We start from the raw sequence: 22999 nt of genomic DNA, 5'->3' as shown, positions 1-22999 counted from the left end.
TTCGTGCTTTGCTTCAGAAAGGGATGATACAGTTTCCTTTTCTGCCAGAAGAGGTAGGAGGGTGCTACATTAAATTTGGTGTTGGGACTTCTCCCCCTTCACTATATCCAGAATAGCAATGACCAGAACCAACCCGTGCTTGTTGAGAGCCTGGTGTGCCCAGGGCATGGTGTTCGTTGTGTACAAAATAGTATGAAAACATCACTCCCTGCCTTCGGGACTCACAGACTTGCTCGGGAGATAAATCATCGTATCGTCTAAAGGTACTGTATTTGCCCTTAGAGGCCCAGGTGACGCTAGAGGGGCCTCTACTCAGAATGGGTGTAAACAACGTTATATAAACACTAGGATTGAAATCAGTAAATGTCTGAAACCTCATTATAAAGAAATCCAGTCTGGTTGACTTGTTGAGTATGTATAAATCTGACCTTTGAAAGGCATTGTGCAAAGATTTTCACCCAATTAGGTTTCTGTAGGTTGACAGAAAGCAGCAGATTCAGTGACGTCCCCTCTAGACTTTTCTGTGTCCCTGGATCAGCTCAAACTCCAAGTAGACAAGGCCTAGGAAACCAAAGCTGAGAAGCAGAGGGGGAGGCGCTCTCACAGACTTGCCGAGCCCAGCTCGGGAGGGAAGGAAGGCAGGCAAGCAAGGGAGCCTTCAAGAGAGCGGGGCTCATGAGGCAGTGAGAAAGGTGGGCAGAGAGGCTCACCAGAGGGTTGCAAAGGGCTTCACTGAGCATTAAAACTAGGAAGGTGATGGTGCTCAATGTGAAAAATGCTGCGGACTCGTCTACAAAAATAAACTGGCCATTTTCAGGACCCAAAGAAGAAACTAACCAGAGGCCTTTCTGGTGTTTCGGATCTCAATCCAAGTAGTGAGTAGACCAGTAATAGCGGGGAGCTATAAATAGATGTGGTTTGAAAGCGGGTGGTGAAAAGGCAGGCCAAGAGATCCAAACAAAACAGTTCTAACATAATTTTAAATAGCAGTAGGCTGCTGCTTTTAATTTTAGTTTGCTTTCTTGTCCTTTCCTCTATAATTTAGAATTATTTGATTTGTTTTTATTCAAAATGGTGAATTAATGGTCGTCAGTTTAGTCTGGTAAGTAACATATCTGTTTGACTTTTCATAATGAAGCATTTACCTGTGGTTTCCTAAAGTTTTCTTGTTCTAATCCAAAAATTCAAGACTATAGCTAAATCTACCCCACTCCACTGTCCCCGGTATGCTGGTGACAGTACCAGCTACCAACACAGCTGCAGGGATTGGGAAGGAAAGATCACAGAGGCCTCGCAGACCTCTTTAGGCTGGCCCCAAACCTCTAAAAATAATGAGAACATGTCGTACAGATATAAATAAACATGTACAATGGCATTTAAGTTCCAACCCAGAAACATCTACTTGACTGCTCTCTTCACTTGAGGGGATGTTTTCATATCTGTACTATCTAAACAGGTACCGGGTTTTACCCTGAGAATATTTTAGTCCTATGATTTAGGTAGTGAATTTATGTTTAGTCTCGGGAAGGGTTTTTATAAACCGGGATGGATAGATGCAAATAGAATCACACATTAGTGAATGAGATCATTCTTTGCTATTTATCTCATGAGAGAATTGAGCTATTTGAGTGGATTCTTGGATTCAGAACTAGCATAATTTTTTAAGATCAAGAGTTGTGGGTTCAAGTATTACCTTCCTGACACCGATGAGCTGATATTCTAAGACTTATTCTAATGTAAAAATAAAGTACATGGGTGCACGTCCCTATATATGTGCATAACATGAAGGGGGGTAAATTATGAACAAATGTCCTTAATCATTATTTCACTAGAGGGCTCACTCTCCTTATAGAAAGTGTTCTTGGATTCCACTTAAAAAAAAAAAAAAAAAAGCCCACAGATTGGGAAAATATATCCTCTCAAAAGATAAGGTTGCCTCTTTTAATATTGACACACACTTTAAAAGCAACTCATTCCCGTAAATCAGAGGGAAACACAGATGACCAATGATCATCAGACTGCCATAGAAAAACTACATCTGGGGGCGCCTGGGTGGTGCAGCCGTTAAGCGTCTGCCACCGGCTCAGGGCGTGATCCCGGCGTTATGGGATCGAGCCCCACATCAGGCTCCTCCACTGGGACCCTGCTTCTTCCTCTCCCACTCCCCCTGCTTGTGTTCCCTCTCTCGCTGGATGTCGCTCTGTCAAATGAATAAATAAAATCTTTTTAAAAAAAAAGAAAAACTACATCTGAGAATTCCTTGATTATCTATTTCTCCAAAATTCCAAAGTTTCTATGTTTGTTTGTTTTTTAATTTTCTGTTATGTAACAGAAGATGTTGGATTGAAGTGAACTGAAGCCAAGAAGCGAATTGGGGGACTCGGTAAATGGGCCCCAAAACTACAGCTAACACATGAATTCCACCCCTACTTTTAAGATTTGCTCCCAAACACCATTTGTGATCTGTTCCCAGGGTCTCAGAAGATGGGGACCCCTATGTGCGGCCAGAGGATGAGAACTATGAAAATGACTCGGTCCGGCAGCTGGAGAACGAGCTCAAGATGGAAGAGTACCTGAAACAGAAGCTGCAGGATGAAGCCTACCAGGTATGGGGAGCCAGGCCCGCCCCCCCCCCGGCCCTCCACCCCCCACCCCATGGTAGCTGGCTCCTGGATTTTACCCAGAAAATCCATGCCTTCTTTCTTCCACCCTCTCTCTCCAGAATATTCTGATTGCATTCCTTACTCCACATATTCTAGACAGTTGTAAGAATTGTAAGTACTTCTTAGAGCTATACCACTCACCATGAATTCTTAGAAATTCTGATCTGGAAAGTGAAAAAGACCTTGTGCCTTTAGGGGAAACACAGTGACTAACAATCCGTACCCTTCCAAGATCATTGGAAAAGATGCGTTTTCTCATAGATTAAAAAAAAAAAAAAAAGATACAGAGAACAAGGCCCACGGAAACTGAATAAGTATAAATCTCTCTTCCCTTGAATCATTTGTCCTCATCCTCCTTCCCTGCCCAACTCATGTCAACATAAATAAGGAGGAGAGTATCAAATCTCACCAAGAGAGGTGGGAGGTACTGCTGGCCCTGTGTTCAGCGGGGTGTGGATGGACAGATTTTCATATATACTGCAGTGTAGTATGAATCCATCTGAGAATTCACTGAACATAACACACGCAACTGGGAGTAAGTGTAATTAGTCATCCTAAAGGGGATGCATTTTCCCCATGGAGATTGTTCTGCTGCCCTGTTTGTCTTGCTTGTATATTTCTCTTCCCTGTAATTCACAGGTTTTTTCTTGAGGTCCTGGGAGTTCAGGGATGTTTGCCTGATTGAGACCTGTGCCCCCCCACCCCCAGGCCCCATAGGATATTTCTTCACGTCGGGCTTTCTGTCCAATGGCCAGACAAGCTTCCTCCACATTCTTAGATGAGCAGTGGCCCTCTCTTATTCTGTTAGTGAAGGAAAGAGAACCAGAGAGAATACATAACCTCTACTTCTCATATGTTTATGCATTGTTTTGAAATATTGTCCCAAGAAGAATGTAGTAAGAGAGAAACTGAAGCCTACCAACCCCACCCCGACTCTATAAAACAAAAATTTTGCCTCTTTGGAATGTTCTATTAGCCTTTTCGGTTTAACAACCATATTTGAAAAAGAACTAAAATGTAGACCTAGTCATTCCCCACCCCCCAAAAAAAGAAAAAAATCAATGATTGTATATGTAAAGCCACGCTTCAACACTACGGAAACGGGCAAAGTTGCCGGAAATGGAGAGCCACGGAAAATGCTCTTACTTTGCCACTTCTATGGCCTGTCCATGGAAGGAAATTAGCCTGGATGAAGCTGCCAGGGTGTCTCTGGGAACTCCAAGGGATGGCATTCCTACACGTATTTCATTTGGCTCTGCTGCCTGGAGGGAAAGAGGGATGTGGTTAAATAATCAATGTTCTGGTTCATGCTGTTAGCGGCGCCTGCTGGCCCCTCTTCGAGCCCATATCAGTTTCTGGATGTTGGTGACAACAGTAACTGTAATTCTAGGTGTTTTTTTTTTTTTAAGAGAGACAGTCATTTCATATAAAAATATTAGATTTTTATTTATTTTAATGACTTAGGAATTTAACCTTCCATGAGTAAAATGGAGGAAAATTATATTACTAGCTTAAAATGCAATCGGAGTTTTTGCCATCTTTGGTTAATCTTAAACTCTTTCTCTCCTTTCCTTTCCGTGCCCAGTGACTTCAAAGGAAAGGTAAAGAAAAGGTGTAGGATGGCAGTAGGCCTGTGCGTCCCCACTCAAGGCATATGCCCTAGAGCTTGTCGAAGCGGCTTTCCTGACTACTCTGTGAGCACATGGCTGCTTGATGGGTCAGAATGCTGTTTTCATTCATGGGACCCTCTCTCTCTCTCTCTCTGTCTTTCTGCATGGCTTCCAACCAAATAATGCACCGGCTTGACTGCATCACAGACTTGACATGTCACCTTTCTTGTTTGTGTCCTTTGTCACCCGCAGGTCAGCTTGCAAGGCTGAATACAATATCCTTTTATCACTCTCCTCTCAAGTAAGTACCGTCTTATTTAGGAGGAAACGTGGCCACTGTACACTGAATTCTGATACCTAGTAACCTAAATTCACAACCACTCTCTCTTAGGTGTTTCTATGTTCTATGTGATAAAATATCCTCCTTCCCTGCTGATATCAAAGAATCATCCCGGCCTATGGAGCATTTCATTATAATCCAGTGGAGATTTGGCAGACAACCTTGGGAATTGACTTTTTACTCTATTAATTAGGAAAAGTGGCACAGAAACTTCTCTAACACCAGAGATGCCCCAGAAATCCTCGGGGGCTATGGCGCCTCATCACCCATCCCTAACAGTGTGCAGCCTCTCTATCACTTGGGAAGGAAAAGTCTAGGTGCGCTCAGCAATCCAGAGATGGGCCAGCCTCAGAGCCATGCTGTATTCCGGACCCAGAGATCAAATGTGAGCACCTTAACAAGTGAAAACAAAATCATGTATGAGTAAAGAAAACAAAAGAAGCAAAACAGAGAGGACAACTTCTGCAGCCTTATATTTTTGGAATAGCTGATTCAAATTCATTGTGGAATTCAGCAAGATACAGCTTTATTTAAAATATCATTTACGTGGCATATGATTCCCCACCCCCAGGAACCTACCAACATACGTGGAAAATTCTCAGTCATGTGTGTGGTGTAGAGAGAATAGCACTTGACTGGCAGGACCACTGGCGTGTCGCGGTCTAAAGCTCAGACGCTTGGACTCTGACAGACCTGATTTCAAATAGGGGTTCCACCGAATCATGGCCGCATACCCTGACAAATTATTAAACCCCTATGAACTTCTGTTCCCTCTGCACAACATACATCGTAATACTTACCTCGTAGTGGAGTTGTCCTCACTGGGATGTAGTTTATAAAGAGCTTAACATGGTGGCAGACACACCATAATTTCTTATGAGCACACACGTACGTGCCTGACACGACACTCGTACTTTACAAGCAATTCCGTCCCGGGGAGCAGCTGCAGTTATGATGGAAGTGTATGGGAACCCCCTTCCCGCCCGGGACTCAGAACTAGCTTGCTCTCTGTGTTTTTATGAACAAAGCTAGGACTCAGCTAGGTGCCATGATTTTATACACTTCTGGCTACACCGTCTCGTAAGTCTTATGGTGTCTCTGGCTCCAGCTGATGGCCATTTAGCTGTCCCTCATTACAGTTCAGAGTAGACACACCTCTCCCAGTCTCTGGCTCTAGGGGCCCAAGGACTTGTATCTACTTCAGTCATACGGTCTTTCCCAACCACCGACTCCCAGAAGTCTATAGTACAGCTGGTAGTAAAGTCAACTCTGGCTGCTATATTTAAAAAGGGATCTCTTTCTCTTAAATGACAAATCAACTTGCAAAGAATATATCCTAGCTCATGCATTACTGACCTCCTGTCTCAGTCCTTGGGTTAGGATTAAGCAAGTGGAAATCATGGCCTGCTATTATAGACTTTACAAGCTCTGAGGCCCTTTTGGTGTGAAAAGAAGGATCTGACTGTATTCTGGTCTCCCTCCCTTGGATTTGAGAATGCCACAGCACATGCTCTCCTGAGTCATGATGACCACAGTGGAAACAATTGCCAGGAGCTGTTTCTGAAAACTTTTACTCCCATTATAACAAATCTAGTCCCAAAGGAGCAACCCTCCCCTTTCACAGCCTTTTCTTTCTCTTAGAGCCAACAACTGGATCATTTTTATTCTGCACATTATTTAAATATCAGTTACTAGTTCTTAGAAAAATATTTTCTTAAACAAATTAATGAAATGTCCTTGACATAAACTCAGATAAGAAGTGGCATTTGGTTCTTCCACCTAAAAGCCAAAGATTTCAGTACTCTAAAAGTTCTTAGGCCGCTGTTCTCATCTTTTGTTGTCAATTTGGCAGTGGAAACTTGAAACCATCATGTTCCCTGCCATTTACCACATCGTGTGCCTCCTGAGTTGGCACTCCACGGGCCTCTAGACGTGAGCCTGTCTCGAAATCAGCCACTTAGGCAAAACGTATTTAAAACCTACGCATCAATCCAGAAGCCAGCGGCTTTTCATCTTTGCAGCTAGTTCTATCCTAGAATAATTTTTCTCAATGTAACCAAGAAATAGAACTGAAATCTTGGAACAGTTCATGCTATTGACATCGATTTGTTTGGGCTTTTTGACCATGCGGCAAGACCAGAAATTGCCCCAAAGCTGGGCATCTCTTATCCAAAGGTCGGGAAGCCAACTTCATCACCGCAAGTCAATTAGGCGTCCATCAGGGTAGAGCCCTACAGGGGTAAGGGGCAGTGGGTGGGACCCCAGAGAAAGAGAAGACCCACCCTCTGCTCAAAAAGAGCTATTTGAAGATAAGTATGCAGTCATCGATACTAACAGGAGCGAAGAGAGTAAAATCTTGCCTTTCAACTAGCCTCTTTGGAAGAAATACGGTCTATGTAATATTTAATACTAAATTTAAGAATCCACCAAAACTCCATTTTGGAAGACTCAGATCTTGGATTTGTCCCTTTTCCATCCCTCTCCCTACATGGTATACCACTCTCATGGGCCAGCCACATCCTAACTTCAGAAACAGGGGGCTTGGACCACCGAAAGTGGATTTTTTTTTTCTAATTACCATGGCATTTCGATGGTAGGTTGGTGGTCTCATCTGCTTGTCTGGTGAGAACAGCACACACATTTCTCTTTGGGTTGCTTTAACCCTCCAGATGCCTCAGATACCCATTAAGCAAGAGACTCCATGCAGAGGATTCCCATCCTCTCTTTCAGAAGGAGCAATAGCACACGGTGTCCCAGGACATTTGCTCCTGATTGTCAGAGGAAAGGAGGAGAGAGAGAATGTGAATGTATGTGTGTCGGGGGGCTGGGGGGAATCCTAAGCTTCGACACCCTAATTTAGAGAACAGTTTGCATCTTTAAAAAAAAAAATTACACATTCCTTATTCCCAGGCAAGCTATAGTCAGACAGATGATGAAGGTAACACGAAAGCTGGTGATGAAGGAGAGCCCCGCACCCACCCCCACAGAGGAGAAGACACGGCCCGGCAGCAGCCTCCGCGCAGAGAGGAGCCCCCCGCGCAGCAGCTCCTGGCACACCCCACCCCTAGAGACACGTTCTGCCGACTCTAGAGCAGCTAACTTTGCGTTCTAAGATTTGTAGTTCATAGGTGTGTGTTTTGAGAAGGAAAAAAAAAAGGACTTCTGACTTCTGTTCAAAGCTAATTTTTCGGCTACATCTTCTGTAACATGGCTCATCCCTGATTAGAAACAGAAAAACAAGGACCACCACACACACACACAGAGAAAGGAAAAGCCAAGGCTGAAAACCCACGCTGCTGTTACTCACGATGGCAGTATTAACAAGCATTGTAAGCCTTTGCACACGGTATGAACCTGTTCCGTTTACAATGACAATATTAATACTGTTTATAGCTAGACATTTGATTTCTGGATTCTTTGAGATTTTAGCGAACCAGTTTATTATACACTGTACGTTTTTTTTTCCACAGCAATTGGAAAAAAACAACCACTCGCAATTATTCACTAACCCCGAAGGATTCGGTACCTGAGTGTACAGACTCAGAGCCCAGAAGCCAGGAAGGGTCCTTGGCCTGCACTGTCTGCATTGGTCTCTAAGTCTCTGTGAGCAGTGACTTGAACCCATCACACCAGGATAATCCAGTCTTTGGGGCTACTTTCCAACTTGGGGTTGTTTTCTTTCAAGATACTCTAACAAATCAGCCATAGAATTTAGTGTAAATATTTTTTCCAAATAGATATCATATTCAAAAAGAAAAAAAAGGCAACATTCAAATGATATAGTATCTAGTTTTGAAAATCAGCACAGATCTTCTTAAAAACTGTGAACTATGTTTTGAAATACTCGTTGCTAAAGCTGTTTATAAACCACAGGTGCCATAAGATCCCCAAACGGACTCAAGTGATCTCTGCTCTTCCACGGGCGTGTCCCTCTCGTTTTAGCCTTAGGGAGCATGTCTAATCACACGGCTCGCCCACAGCTTCCCGGTCAGGTTGTCTGGAGGCCTTCAGCTTTAAATGTACAGGCTTCAAGTGTGCTTGCAAACGCTCACTCTCCTTTTATTTCTGAATGTTTATTGCCTTAGCTGGCTACCTGGTGTTCTGCATGCAGCCTTCTGTGGTCACGGGAGAGGAAACGGGCTCTTCTAAGTGGAGTTGGGATTTTGCACTCAGCGAAAAGCTGATGTGCAAAAGCATTGTCGAAGAAGGAAGAATGAAAGGCTCTGTGGACGGTCCTTTATGAGGGCCCTTGTCAGGGAGCATGAAAGACCTCCCTTAGGGAATCTGGGGAAATGAAAACATAATCTACTTGCTGCAAGATTTCATGAAATAAAAATCTGGCAACATATTGAATACGTTATACTTAAATCGGCAGCTTCTCTGGAATTCCTGTCTCCTTTAAAAGAGAAGAGAGCATCATTTTAAGACAGTGGCTCTCAAAGCCTGTGCCCTGGACCAGCAGCATCAGCATCACTTTGGGAATTTATCTAGAAAGGCGAATTCCTAAACCCCACCCTGGAGCCGCTGAATCAGAAAGTCTGGGGATTGGGCCCAGCCGTCTGTGCTTTAATAGGCCCTGCAGGTGATTTCTGGTGCATGCTAAAGGTTGAGAACCACTGCTTTAGAATAAAGTTGCATATAAAATCTCTAAAAAGGCCTTATTCAGAATAAGCAAGAAAGGCTCTGAGTCAACCTCAAAGCATCAGCAATTCGATTTTGCTTCCAGGGCTGGCAAAAACCTTCTCCCACCCCCACATAGTTGGTGATTGGTGTGTGCCCAGGTGAGAACAGACATCCTGACACCTTCCAGGTCCCTCTCCAGAGGGCTCTTAGGTGGTCCCGTCTCCGCATCTGGTCAGAAACCATGTCCTTGGCTGCCTTTTGGAACAAAATCACTTGCCTTGGGGATAGCAAAGCTCTCGGTTGGCATTCTGAGAAGCCCATTCTGTCCGTTGATGTGCTTCTTCATACTTCCCCAGAGAACCAGCCTGACAAATGTCCCTGAGAATAGGCTGACACCAAAGGGCACAACTGCACAGTTCTCAGATTTCTTTGCACAGACGGATTGTATTATGAGTTTTATTGGTTTATCTTAACGTTCATCTCCTTTCCACTGCCCATCGTCTGTGAAACCATACCTCTCTAGATGGAGCAGGTGGCCCCTCGTGCCTCATACTCAGTACTTAAAACCACTCCATCCCTGCTACCTACATTGCTGTCAGCTCTAACTCATAGCCAGGTAGTTCTGGAACTCGGAACTCGAATCCTGCAAGTGGCATTCAGCCTCTGACTGGACTGAGCTGACATCTGTAGTCACTCTGTGTTTCTACATCAAAACGCTTGTCTAAGGTTTGAACCGTTTTGCTGATAACCTTCCCCCTTGTCATAGCTTTCATTGCCACCCTCATGACACGGTTGTCGCTAGCATCGTACAAGCCATTGCAAGGACTCTGGAAACTGCCGCCAATGACCAGTTCCTGACTAACCAGCCGCCTTTTCTTTCCCTTAGCTCCACGTCAGCACTGAGACCAGACTCAAGCACCCCTGTCCTGTAACCGAGACAAAATGGCATGCGTTGTTTTGGGTGTTTGTGGTTTTGGGGGGGTTTCTTTCCTTGGCTCTCCAAATTTACTTTTGGGACCTGTTCTAACTGCAAACCCAGCAGGTTTCACCTGTCCTGTCCAGGAGATACAGTTATATCTTGCGGGGGTTGTTTCTTTCTTGTTCCACAATAAATTTCACATCCACCTCCATCAGAGATGGGGGCCTATTACTGAGCACTGGTCTAACACAGCCAACGTCCCCCACAGCGCCATGCGGAGGGACGGAGGGAGGAGGGTGGAGGGCAAAATCTGTATGAGATTCAGGAATCAGTTGCGGTTGGTCAGGACGCAAGTTGGGGTAAGTTCGGTTGGTCAGAGGGAGATGTGCTGGAGATTGTGAAAAATGGATTCTCGAGTGATCTCTATAAGGCAGGGAAGGTTCATTTGTAAGTAGTAATGTGAACTGAATTGCATAAGAGTGTGGCCTTTGTTGTGATATACTATGTATTTTCTTATATGCATGAGCCAAACCGTTGCGTCATAATTTAGCACTGATGTCTGCTTTTACTTTGATCATCTTTGTCCCCCCTTATTAGTTCTTGGCTGTTAACTGTAGATAGACCTTGTAAATACGGCAACCTTTGGTTGCTGCAATCACCTTGGTTTGATTCCGCGCAAGGAGCCACAAACAAGAACTCCACTGTGTCCTCAGAAGAAAGGGCATTTTTACTTTTGAACCAAAAAGAGAAAAAAAATCAGAAATGTTACATCTTGAGGCTAGTTAACTGTAAGACATTTTTAATTATGACTACTGTCATTTGACACCATTTGAAATAACCAATTCAGAGACACTAAAGATTTCACAATATTCATTGGTATTGTAACAAAACTACTATTGTATGGGGTTTTTTTTGTATTGCTGTTAAGTATTGTTTTGTGTGTGCGTGTGTGTGTGTGTGTGTGTGTGCTGGAACCTCCTGGGGACATGTTATATTTTGAAGTGATTAAACTATTTAATTGTGTGTCTATATTTTGGAATGGAATTATTTCTTCATTAAAAAAATGTTTTTAAAAACACTACATCTGCGTATTTTAGTCCTTTCTTTCAATGAATCTTTCTTAAAGCAACATGGAGTCAGTCTGCTCAAGGGAGAAAGACAAGTCAGCATGGGCAGCACAAAGCAGGACCCATCCTTTGAGTCTTAAAGTACAGCGAAGTATCTCACCTTTCCCTGCCTTTGGAAGAGTTCGCGTATGAAGTGCTCGCTTTATATCTGACACCGTTATAAGCACTTTATGTTACTTGACTCGATCCTTTGACTCGCAGCGTCTAGCCAGGTACTTGGCGGTTACGAGCTTCACAGTCATGCGTCAAATGAATGAATAAATGAATTAGTAGCTTTTGTTCCGTTTGTGCTAGAGCTAGGGAGAAAGGAGAATCAGCACCCCCTGGAGGTCGGTGTGTTGATCGCAACAGGAATCAAATTAGAGTTGCAAGGAGTGGACAAAAACTCGGAGTCCACAGAGGCAATCATTCCCTACATTCTCATTTCTCTTCCCAGAACCTCTGGATTCCCATGGGATGTTGGGTTGTGGGTTTTGTTTGTTCAAGGAGCCAATTCCTTTGCGGAACCACTAGCAGAATCTGTGAGTCTGGCTCTGACACTTCATGAATGGCATTTTTGGGAACTCTGACTTGGAATGGTGCTGAAAGTCGTGCTCACAGAGTCTGGGGTTGATTTACAGTTCATGAAAATGCTATAAACACTCAAGAGGCACGAGAGGAAGAAACCAAGGGGCTCTGCCATACATCAGTGCCCGGTCAAATCCTGACCCGATATGGCCACTAGTGGGCGCTCAGACACCCCCTCCCATTTGGAGGTGAGCAACAAAAGCATTTCCATGGGTGTCTGTTCAGGTCTCTTTTGGCTGCCTCTCAAGGCTTCATCCCCTCATCGCCTAGGGGCCACCTTTAACTCTGATCCCTACCTCAGCATTTCCTAAATTTGTCTAATTGCCAAAGTCACCTGAAAAAAATGATTAATCTGAATTAGCATGTCTGGACTGGAGCCAAGGAATCTGTATTTGTAACAAGCACCTCTGGTAATACAGTCTGACACATTTCAAGAACTGCTATCCTCTTGCTACTCAAAATGTGGTTCCAAGGACCAACAGCATTGACATCACCTGGGAGGTAGTTACAAAGTCTCGGGCTCCACACGGACCTACTGAATTAGAGTCAGCATTTCATCAAGCTCCCCAGGGAATCTGCGTGCACCTTATGAGTCAGGAGGCGCCAACCTGAAGTCCAGCTTTAATCCTAGCCTTCCAGGATGAGGCAGTTGGGTCCTCCTTAAACTAAGATGGTACAGTGCTTCTCGAACTGACAGGGTTGGATTTAGTAAACTGATGATGCTGATACTGATCTGAGGACTACACTTTGGGGTGCACGGCAATGGAATTCTTTTAAATAAGGTTAATTCTAGGGAACTAGTTACTGGCAAATCAGATTTGTGGATTTCTATACATAGTAGGAAAGATACTCAAGTCTAAGGGCTTGCACATAACGGCGACTCAGTTGGCTGGAGCCCCTCAGGTAACACCACAGCCAGAACTGGAAGCCTAGAAGCAGCCAAATTTTAGGATTCTGTCAAAGAAGAACCTTGCGCTCCAAGGATTGAGGCCTCTGTCTCCATGATACAAAGAAGCACCCGGGCATAGGACTCGGTGGTCCTACTGGCCCCAAAAGGGCAGATTTGCAAAGTTGGGATAAGGCCAAGTGTGGTGAGGAGAAGCTGGCAACATTTCGGATTCATCATCCCAACAAAGCACATTAGCTACTGAGACACCCGACACCCAGGAAGAGGTTCTCTGGGCACCTTGGAAACCTGGAATTCTGCCATCCGAGACTCTGATGTCAAAGATCAGATTATAAAAGAGTGTAAGAATAATCCCAGTTTGATGAATATTTGAGTGCTTGTGTACAGAAAAACACTCACCAAAATGGTGATGATCTAAATCATGGAACTGTGGATATTTTTATTTCTTTCATCATGTTATTCCAACATTCCCAGGTTTCATGCCATAAATAGAGTAAGTGGGAGAATGGGTAGATGGATAAGAAACACCGGAGTTGGACAGTTTCTGTGATTCGGTAACAAGGCTACTTGAGTTGGCCAACGACTTTGAAGGGCTTGTCTAACCATGTGAATTTTCTATGCCTTCAGTAAACAAAGGGTTCTCTTTTTGCCTAAAGAGATGCTCAATAACGTTGGTATGCCACAGAGCATTGGAAAATATGTGTATGCTTGCTTTATTTTAAAGAAAACCTAATGAAACTATCAGAGGCTTGCGAGTCAGGTTAAATAATGACAATACTTCATCTCCTTCCCAGTGTTAATTGGTTCAGTAATAGCAAGTGAACCAGGAATGCAGGCCACGCACATTCCCCATCTCCGGTTTTGCTGTCCCGTGTGTAAATGGCTTTTCCTGAGGAGGAGCGTGGCTAAGGATAAGCCTCAGGCAAGAACATTTGCTGGGACACAAACAGCAGCAGGCAAACGGTTTCTCTGGCATATTCCATTTTTCCGAAAGTCTCTTCGTGGCTGCTCTTGCTTGAGAACAGATAACTCCCTGAAAATATCTGGGAAGGACCAATTAGACCAGCTCTCTGTTCTAGACCTCAAAGAGAAACTTACTTTTGCTTTCCTTGGAATTCTTTTCCTTGGCAAATACCTTTCCTTGCCATCAGTGGGGTGAGTGAGAGTGAGAGTAGGTCAAGAGGATTAGGAGAAAGCTATGTGCTCACATGTGCTGTCTCTAGGCTGAGGGGGTTCTCCACACACTCAGTTCCACTCATCTGGTACGTAGGTCAACACTTCACCGTAATAAAGAGTGTTTGTTTGCCCGGTCTGTCCTCATTTTGATACATTGTGTGCTAAATAGCATAGATTTATCATGAATTTTATGCATCTGTCTTTTAAATCATAGAGGACATTTAAAGTGGTGTCACAAATCAAAAACATAATATGATCCGTTTCCACCCCAAGTGGGCATTTTGTAATTCAGTTCTGAGGCTAACTACCCAGAGTTAGCATACACCCCACAGGTTCAGGGTAAAGTCCTCCACAAGACTGCCCCATTTCAAATGGCAGTCACAAGTCTCAGGGGCTACCCCCACTTCTGACTGACAGGCTCTAAATTCAGAGATTTCCACAACCCCTCAGTTTCGGTGATTTGTTACAGCAACTCACAGATTTTACTGACTATTTCCTATTATAGTTTTATTATAGAGGATACAGATCAGGAAGAGCCAAATGAAGAGATACATAAGGCCGGGTCTGGGAGAAGGAGAGAGGGGGGATACAGAGCATCTGTGCCCTCCTTCTGTGGAATCTGAGCACATCATTATCCCAGTTCACCAAGCAGAAAGCTTCTGTGTCCACAGATTATACTGGGAGGTGCATTACGTAGGCATAATTGATCAAACCAATTGACCTCAATCTCCAGATCCCCTCCCCTTCCTAGAGGTAGGGCTGGCCTAAAGTTCCAATCATCTAATCACATGGTTGATCCTTCTGGTAACCAGCCCCCATCCTGAAGCAATCCCACAGCGAGTTGCCTCATTAACATAACAAAGACATACCAGCAGGAAATTGGGAGGTGGGGGTTAAATTCTGCCAGGAGCCAGGAACAAAGATCAAATAAATTCTCCATTATATCACACAACATTGTTCAATTTCTTTAGTTAATCTTACTAGAGATCTTTATTTCTTCAAACTGCACTGAGTACCATCTAATAGCCTTTCACTTAAGACTCCCTTCAGAATTTCTTTCAGGGCAGGTCTACTGGTAATGAACTCCCTCAGCTTTTGTTTATCTTGTCTTAATGTCTTAATTTCCTTCTCATTTTTGAAAAACAATTTTATCAGCTATCAAATTCTTGATTGATAGTCTGGGTTTTTTTTTAATTTCAGCACTTTAAATATGTCATTGCACTGCCCTCTGGCTTCCATGGTTTCTGATGAGAAATTGTTAATCTTATTAAAGCAACCTTGTCCATGACAGTCACTTCTGTCTTGCAGCTTGCAAGACTCTCTTGGTCTTTGGCTTTCAACTGTTTCATTATATTGTGTCTCTAGGCCTAGAACTCAAGAGAGAAGTCTAGATCAGAGCTATACACCTTGGAGTTGTCAGCATAGGAATGATAAAGGAGACTGAGAAGGAGTGGTCAGCAAGGTAGAAGAATATTAGAGGCTGTGGTATCCTGGATTCCCAAAGATGAAAGTGTTTCGAGGTGGGACCCTCATCAAATGTGTTGAATGCAACTGGTAGTTCAAGTCAGATAAGCACAAGCAATGGCTCATTGCACGTGTGTCTAATTGAATTAACTTAACCATATTCAAAGAATCTCTTTGCTGTTTCTCAACCCCTGTGTTCTCAGTGAAATCTTGAGAAACAATGAGTGGAAACTCATGTTGTTTTTCTTCTCAGGGCATTAGGGGATTTGTTGTGTGGCATAATAAATCCACAGGCTGACCCTGTTTTCCATCCCCACACTCCCTCATGGGCCAGCTCCCTACCTTCTTTCCCACTTGGGGAAATCTCCCATTTATGGCAATGTGTATTTGTTTGAAACACTGTATGGGTGGTTTTCAGAGCCAAATTTAAGGAAACAATACATGTAAAGCACCCAGCAAGGTTCCAGAACATGCTGGAAGCTCAGTTTGTGTCAGTTCCTTTCCATTTTTCCCTTGCGAAGTTTACAATCCTTGTTCTTAAAATGGGGACAATAATTGTAGTTTTCAGAACACTCACACAAAAATATATTTAACTTAAAAACAAATATAAGGAAATCTATTCAACCTCATTAGGAATGAAAAGACTAGAAATTAAAATATTTTTACAGGATTCAGTGATGCTATAAACACCAAATTCTGAGACCCTCCAGCAGGCTTTCTCCACTCAACACACAGAACACTGGCAGCCAGGAATTCACTCTTCAGATAAAAGATGAAAGAGCCCTCCCTGGGAAATCTAACTAACCGCCCCCCCCCCCAAAATCCCTAAATATACTGACATGGGGCCAAGCAGAATACCCTACAGAAAAGGTCATATGCTAAGACTACCAATTAGCTTTTTAGACCCTGACTCTTACAAATGAGCAGACAACCAAGCATAACCCAACACTTGAGAAAAGCCTTTACCATGAGTGATAGAGACCAAAACAAAGAGGAAAAAATAGCACCTTAGATCAAGGATGGACTATGGTGAGGAAATTAAATAATATAGCTGCTAAAACAATCAAACCCATATAGAATAATGATTGTGTACAGGATAAAGTCCAAAAGGCAAGCACCTGATGTAGGTGGCATCCCTCCAAATACCGATTCAGGAATCCTGGGTCCTTCCAGCTTTTGAAGATTTGTGATTTGTATTCTCTTTTGTAGTGGGTTTTCAATACTGTATAGTGTCCATGCTGACAAAACCTGGATCTACCCATTTACACCTAGAAAATAAATAAGACAATCAAGATAATCATTAATTACCAAGTTGTTCAAGAAAAGGAGAAGTAATCATAGCATGCCGTATAGACCAGCTTTGAATCTCACCTTTGAAGAGAATACAGTGTAAATACAGAATAACAATCAACCAAAATCGCACGTAACCATTTGGGAAGATGTGTACCTATACATTGTAGAGGGGAGGGCTACCTTTCCATCGTCCATGGGGGGAGGCCATAGATAATGCCTGAAACTTAAAAATAAGAATACATGCAAACATATTATTTAGAGGTAAATACCAAAAGAATAAAAGAAAGTATGAAATTGGTTGTTTCCAAGAAAGGGAATTTAGGAAGAGCGACAAACTTTTTAGACCAAGTGAGCATAATTTTGATTTTTAAAAAGAAAAATGGTAGGCAATATTTTAAGGTGTTAACAATGATTGCCCTTGGATGATGGATTTTTGAACAAACCTTCTTCCATCTGTATTTTCTGCATAATCTAGAATAAACATGGCTTACTTTGAAGATTGAAATATTAGATAAAGTTTAAAAGTAATGTGTCTTTCTATCTCAAAATGAGTTTTCATGAGGTTAAATTGCTCTTCTAATTGATAGAAAACTTGTATACATTTGGCCCTTTTGTAAAACATACCAGATTTGGCTCTCCTCCACTTATTTTCTTAACTATCTTGTTTTTTTTTTTAATGTGCTTCTTTTCTTTTTTTTTTTTTTAAGTAGGCTCCACACCCAGCGTGGAACCTAACATGGGGCTTGAACTCACGACCCTGAGATCAAGACCTGAGCTGAGATCAAGAGTCGGATGCTTAACTGACTGAGCCACCCAGGTGCCCCCTTTTTTATTTTCTTAACAACAACCAAATAAACGTCTCTCTAGGAAGGACTGCAATTTTTAGGACCATTTCGAGGCAAACTTGACGAGTAGTTAGAATACCCAGCAGGGCCACACTTAACTGCCTATGTGACACTTCCCTCCTTCCAGTACCACTTCATGTCATTTGTTTTGCCTCCCTGCCACAATTTTATAAGAAATTCAAGGTCAAAAATGCATACACCTTCTCACCTTTCCTCCCCTCCTCTTACCCTTCTTTCTTCCCAAATTCCAAATATTGGGAAAAAATAACTAACACTTGCATAACCCTTTATAACGCTCAAAGAAACCTATCTTATCTACATTTAATCCTCACAATACCCATTTCAGGAGTGCTTAGTCATCCAGAAGTATGACCTAGAGAGTTGTCTTTGTTGTGAAAACGTCTGCAGAGGAAGCCAATATGGGGAAAAGACTGGGCATTCCATCCAACAAGAAACAGAAGGGACACACAAGCAATTTCCCACTATGACAAGGTGGTGTGCTTCCCGCAGGAGTTTCAGAAAGCAGGCTTCTCCCTCCATCCAGGGCTAAGTAGACTTCAACTCACCCCTGCTAGATCTGGCATCAGCCAAGACTAAGATTCACCCAAAGAGTTGTGCTCAGTTCCTTGGCTTTGTTTTATCTCCTGTGGCTCTCCCTGGTTGCCCTAGCCACACATATTAAACCTGGAGACTTTTTTGTTTTACACATTATTTAAGGTAGTAAAGCAGAACTGGGAGGATAGGGAAAGGTAAAGAGAGATTTTTAGTACCAAATTTTTCTAAGACATCAGACTCTGAAGTAAGGCTGTGAAATAGACCAAAAACCGCCCCCTGCCCTTTGCCCCCAAAACATTTCCTTAAGACTTCATCAGCAAAAGTCAGGAGTAATGGGGCAGGTCTGGTTGTAGGACACTGAAGAAGCTTAAGGCAAGAATCTTTTCCCTGGTTCACAGCCAATTTGGGAACAATGGTCCTCTGAGGAACAAAATCCTTTCTAGTCTTTTAAAAAATGTTGCCTTGGGAGTGTTAGTATATGAGAAAAGAGAAGTATTTCCCCTCTATTGCAAAGAGAGCCAAGAAGCCTCCTTGATAAAGAGAGATCCAAATATTTTAATGGGATAATAGGAACAGTATAATTTTACCAAAAAACCTAAACCAAGGCTAAGAAGAGGTGCTAAATACTGCATGTGAAACTTAGCTTCCAACTCCCACTGTCCACCACAAACAAGCATACTTGTTCAAGGGCAGAGACATGTTTTTCCAGCCATTCGGAGGGTCTCTGTATTATGAACACCGAGTGGTGTAAGGGACAGTCTTCACTTTTTTTTTCTAAAAAGAAAGCACGAAGTCATTCTTCATATGACTAATTAGCATAATGCTAAATGGCAAGTCTGTGACGGTGAGGAGTGTGAAGCTAAGGGAACTGACTCCGAGATGAAAGCTTCGTCCGGGCCGGGCCGGTGAAGGGACAAAGCTCTGTAAACAATTGCTGTGTAGGTATTTGCCTTACCAGACTCTATGCCTGTGGTGAGCAGGGTCTGCCCTCGTTCACAGCATCACTTAACCCGATGCCTGGTGCAAAGTGATTGAGCAATAAATATAGAAGAAAGAAAGGAAATAAGGAGGACACACCGTTCCTCGGGCTACTCTCGGAAATATCAGTAGTCATAGCCGGAATTTTTAATGGAAGCTTTGGAAGAGATGAAAATCTATCTGGAAGGGACTCTGGTAAGCACTGGAATGGGGAGGTTGAGGAGACCACCCGTGTGCTGCAAAGCTCGGCAGTAGTGTTGCTTGTTCGCCGATGTGGAGATGCTGATTTACACTCTGACCTCCAGGCGCAATAATACCTGATAACACAGCCAGGACTATTCTCAGAAAGTGATTCAGCGGTTTGCCTGAGACTGACCCAGTTTCAGCACAAAAAGTCCTGAGAAATGCCTGAGTCACAGTCAAATCAAGCAACTCGTCCCCCAAGAAGCAAGTAAGGAGACACTCAGGCAAAAACAAATCTCAGGTAAATTCTGCATCGTAAAGCAAATAAGATAATACTCTAGAGCAGGACATTTGGAGAACAGAAACTGCTTATTCTGCTATGAATGTATCTTTTAATCAAAAGTTTAATTCTGATGTCCTGCCAGGATGGGATTAGCTGCAGAACTCCCTTGGGGTATCTGAAATGATCTGTGGGTTCACTTTGGGGTTTCTAAAATGAGATAACCTATAGATAAGAATCATTTAAATGTCTAGACGCTAAAGAGAGTTTGCAAATATCAAGAGACACCAAAGAGAGGCTGCAATCACGAATTTTGACAAAACTGATATTGAGCTTTAAAAAACAACTGATTGACTATATTAATCAGTTTATTCTTGAGGGAACCTCAGAAATTTTGAGCGGGCCACTAACTTGCCCTCCCACTTCTTTGAAGAGAGGGCATTATTTAGTTCATCTAAGAGCAAATCAATTTTTTTAGACATGAACTCAGAGAGAAGAGCTAAGGCTCAGCCCTGTTTTCTCCATTCTGTTCTTCTACCCAGCGCTCGTTCTCTCCACCAAATGTCAATGGGGTGTTGGAACAGACTCTGGAAATAAACCATATGCTTGGACTCTAAGAGGGAACATCTATAGCGATCTTTCCATTTATTAAATCAGATCCATGCTATAAAGACTTGTGTTCTCAATTAAGTAGAAAAGAGAGAGAGAGAGAGTACCAGCTTGATATTTCTGGAATAGCTACTAACATTGAGTGGGATTTATATATGGCATTATAGAATTCCCTATCCCACAATTTCTGGAGGAAACTTGTTCTAACATATTTTCTTTCTAGTTGTCTAAATACTTCAAGTTTGGACATCCATAACAAGCAAATTCCAATGATGCAGAAAAACTACAGAACACACCACGAATGACACAAAAGGTCCCCAGGCCTTCCTGGCTAAGATGCCTCAGCAGTTGCCTAAAGAGTTCACCTCTGGATGAACTTGCATCTCGACCGGTAGTTGATTACTCACTCGGTTGAATAGGAACTGCCAATGAAGAAATGGTACCTGCCAAAAAATAAATAGTAACTGGCTAGAGATTTAGACAAGTACAAATGAGTCTTACATCAGTTTCACTCAGCTTTATGTTCCAAACTGCATGTATTCCTTGAAAGCAAAAAAATACATTAAAAATCTTGATTTCTTTTATGAGAGACAATATTCACCTGATACATTTATCAATACACACTCACTCGTTGTAGTAACCAACCGCCATTATCATCAGTGTTGACATGGACCCCACTGTATTCCTTGTTTATAAGTTACCAACAAATTTGGCCCTTTTGGAGTTTTATGTTTTAATTCCTTTTTTTTTTTTTTTTTTTTTTTTTGCCTGAAAGAGACAATATACAAATACAAGAAAGAGGGCTTGAAGTTCATATTTTGTTTTTGTTTTCTTTGAGAGAGCTTGCCCCTGTGTGTTTGCAAATGTGAGTGGGTAGGGAGGGGCAGAAGGACAGAGACAGAGAATCATAAGCAGGCTCCACACTGAGTGCAGAGTCCCATATGGGGCTCAATCTCACAACCCTAAGATCATGACCTGAGCCAAAATCAAGAGTAGGTCACTTCACCGAATGAGCCACTCAGGCGCCTCTTGAAGTTTTCATTTGGATGCTAGACTAGCAATTGGAAAATTACTAGGATCCATAAATTACCTACATATTGACATGGGAGCTATTGCAATGGGCAGGGGACAGATACATGACAACTCCTCCCTGACAATGAGTAGGTGGGAAAGTATAAATTAAAACATGAGAAATTCTGGGAGAGAGGAAAAAATGTTTTTAAAAAATAATCGTGTTTATTCTCTCTGAAAATATATACCTCTAGTGAATTGTTTGTAACTGTAACCTACGTCCTTGTATTTCCCATGAATCAGCTTTTACCCAACAAATGTAAGAGGATAAATGATTACCATTCCCCCTCTAGGAACATCTGCTTCCAAAGGAATTTTGGCGGAGTTTACAAGTGATGTCAGACTGCCAGGCACAAAGATTACGGTCTGGTTAATTCTTGCCCTGGCATTCTTACCTCCAGGGAAGCTTGTTTAAATCCACGCAAACCAGAGTTTGAAAATGGATAACTATACATTCTCACTGGAAAACAAACAAAAGTTTGGAAACAGGAAGTGCTCAGAACCAGAGTTTTACTGAGTCTCTTGAATATTGATATTCAACATTCTACAAAATATCAATTTGTAAAGATGGCTGGGAAAATAAAACCCCAAAGAGAAATATTTCCAGTCATGCTGTTCACCATCAATGAATACTTACTGAATAACTAACTTATTCAAGAAATAGGGAGTCACCAGGCTCTTCCTTTAGAGACCAAGGCTGTTCTTCACAGAATAGCTATACTTTAGCCATCTGGTTGGCTGACTGGGGTTTCATAAGATCCGATAGTTACTTTCTTCAGCTTTCATTGGGGCCTCCGAAATTTGGTTAAGAAAGGATCTTGAGGGGTGCCTGAGAGGCCTTTGGCTCAGGTCATCATCCCAGGGTCCTGCCTGCAGGCTCCGGGCTTCTCTCTTTCTGCCTGCCCCTCCCCCTGCTTGTGCGCGCGCGCGCGCGCGCGCTCTCTCTCTCTCTGACAAATAAATAAAATCTTTGAAGAAAAAAAAAAAAAGAAAAAGAAAGAAAGAAAGGATTTTTTACTAAAAATCCCCAGGCCAGGAACCCCAATAGCACTTTGCCTGAGTTAATCCATTGTTGTGAACATTTTTAACATGGAAGAAAGGAGATGACATTTGAGTCATCTTTGAATGTAAGTTTTGATGGATAAGAAAGATACCCTAAATTAATTCAAGACAGAATTAAGCAAAGAGCTCCACTGAAGTCAAGTGAAAATCGGGTTTTAACAGCCAAGATAGGGGATCTGAACCGGGCGTGGGGGAGGGGGGTTGAGGGGGGGGGCAGGGAGGATGCACCTTGTGGGGCCCACAGGAAGCAGCAATGACTCTCCCCAGTATTTGTTCTTTTTCCAGTCAGAACTTGGGTGAGTTGCAGAACCAGAATGTACCTTAAAGATTTTTCAAAGGATGACATGTTATCATTTTATTGTATTCCAACTCTTGAATCCTACGTTGTGGGCTATCAGTCAACATTTCATGAAGTCAGCTGATACGGCTTTCGTAATCAGGAGATCTGGTTGGTAGGCTGGCGTCTTGGACTCTAGGCTAATCCCTTCACTTCTCCTTTTCAACTTTGAGAGTGCAGGTGTCTATTTTACGTTCTTTACAAATTTCTTGAGACAAAGTAATATGATAAACTATAAATATAGCTATATAGTAATTCGAAGTAATATGATGAAAAACATTGTGAAAAAACATGATTCACCATTCTTACATAAGGTATTGCTATCACACATCAGTTCTAGCAGTTTATCTGAGTTCATTTTTACGTTCAGAGAACTTACTGTCATCAGTT

General features: G+C 42.6%; 1 protein-coding gene across 42 annotated transcripts in view; it reads left to right on the top strand.

Annotated features, from left to right (window-relative positions):
- DTNA (dystrobrevin alpha) overlaps window positions 1-11236 on the top strand; it is a 344923-nt gene extending 333687 nt beyond the window's left edge. For 23 of the 42 annotated variants that reach the window (XM_048218553.2, XM_048218536.2, XM_048218552.2 and 20 more), the window contains 3 exons: window positions 2474-2606; window positions 4526-4574; window positions 7524-11236. In XM_048218553.2, the coding sequence (XP_048074510.1) occupies window positions 2474-2606; window positions 4526-4543 (151 nt within the window). In that variant the 3' untranslated portion in view covers window positions 4544-4574; window positions 7524-11236. The remainder of the gene's footprint in view (window positions 1-2473; window positions 2607-4525; window positions 4575-7523) is intronic. The other 19 variants (XM_044382918.3, XM_048218534.2, XM_057313148.1 and 16 more) reach the window with 2 other exon arrangements.
- Window positions 11237-22999: the final 11763 nt, after the last annotated feature.

The sequence above is a fragment of the Ursus arctos genome, unplaced genomic scaffold (genome assembly GCF_023065955.2).
Source record: "Ursus arctos isolate Adak ecotype North America unplaced genomic scaffold, UrsArc2.0 scaffold_17, whole genome shotgun sequence".
Taxonomy (NCBI): domain Eukaryota; kingdom Metazoa; phylum Chordata; class Mammalia; order Carnivora; family Ursidae; genus Ursus; species Ursus arctos.
Note: the sequence above shows the minus strand (reverse complement) of the source record. Positions and strands in the feature narration are given on the sequence as shown.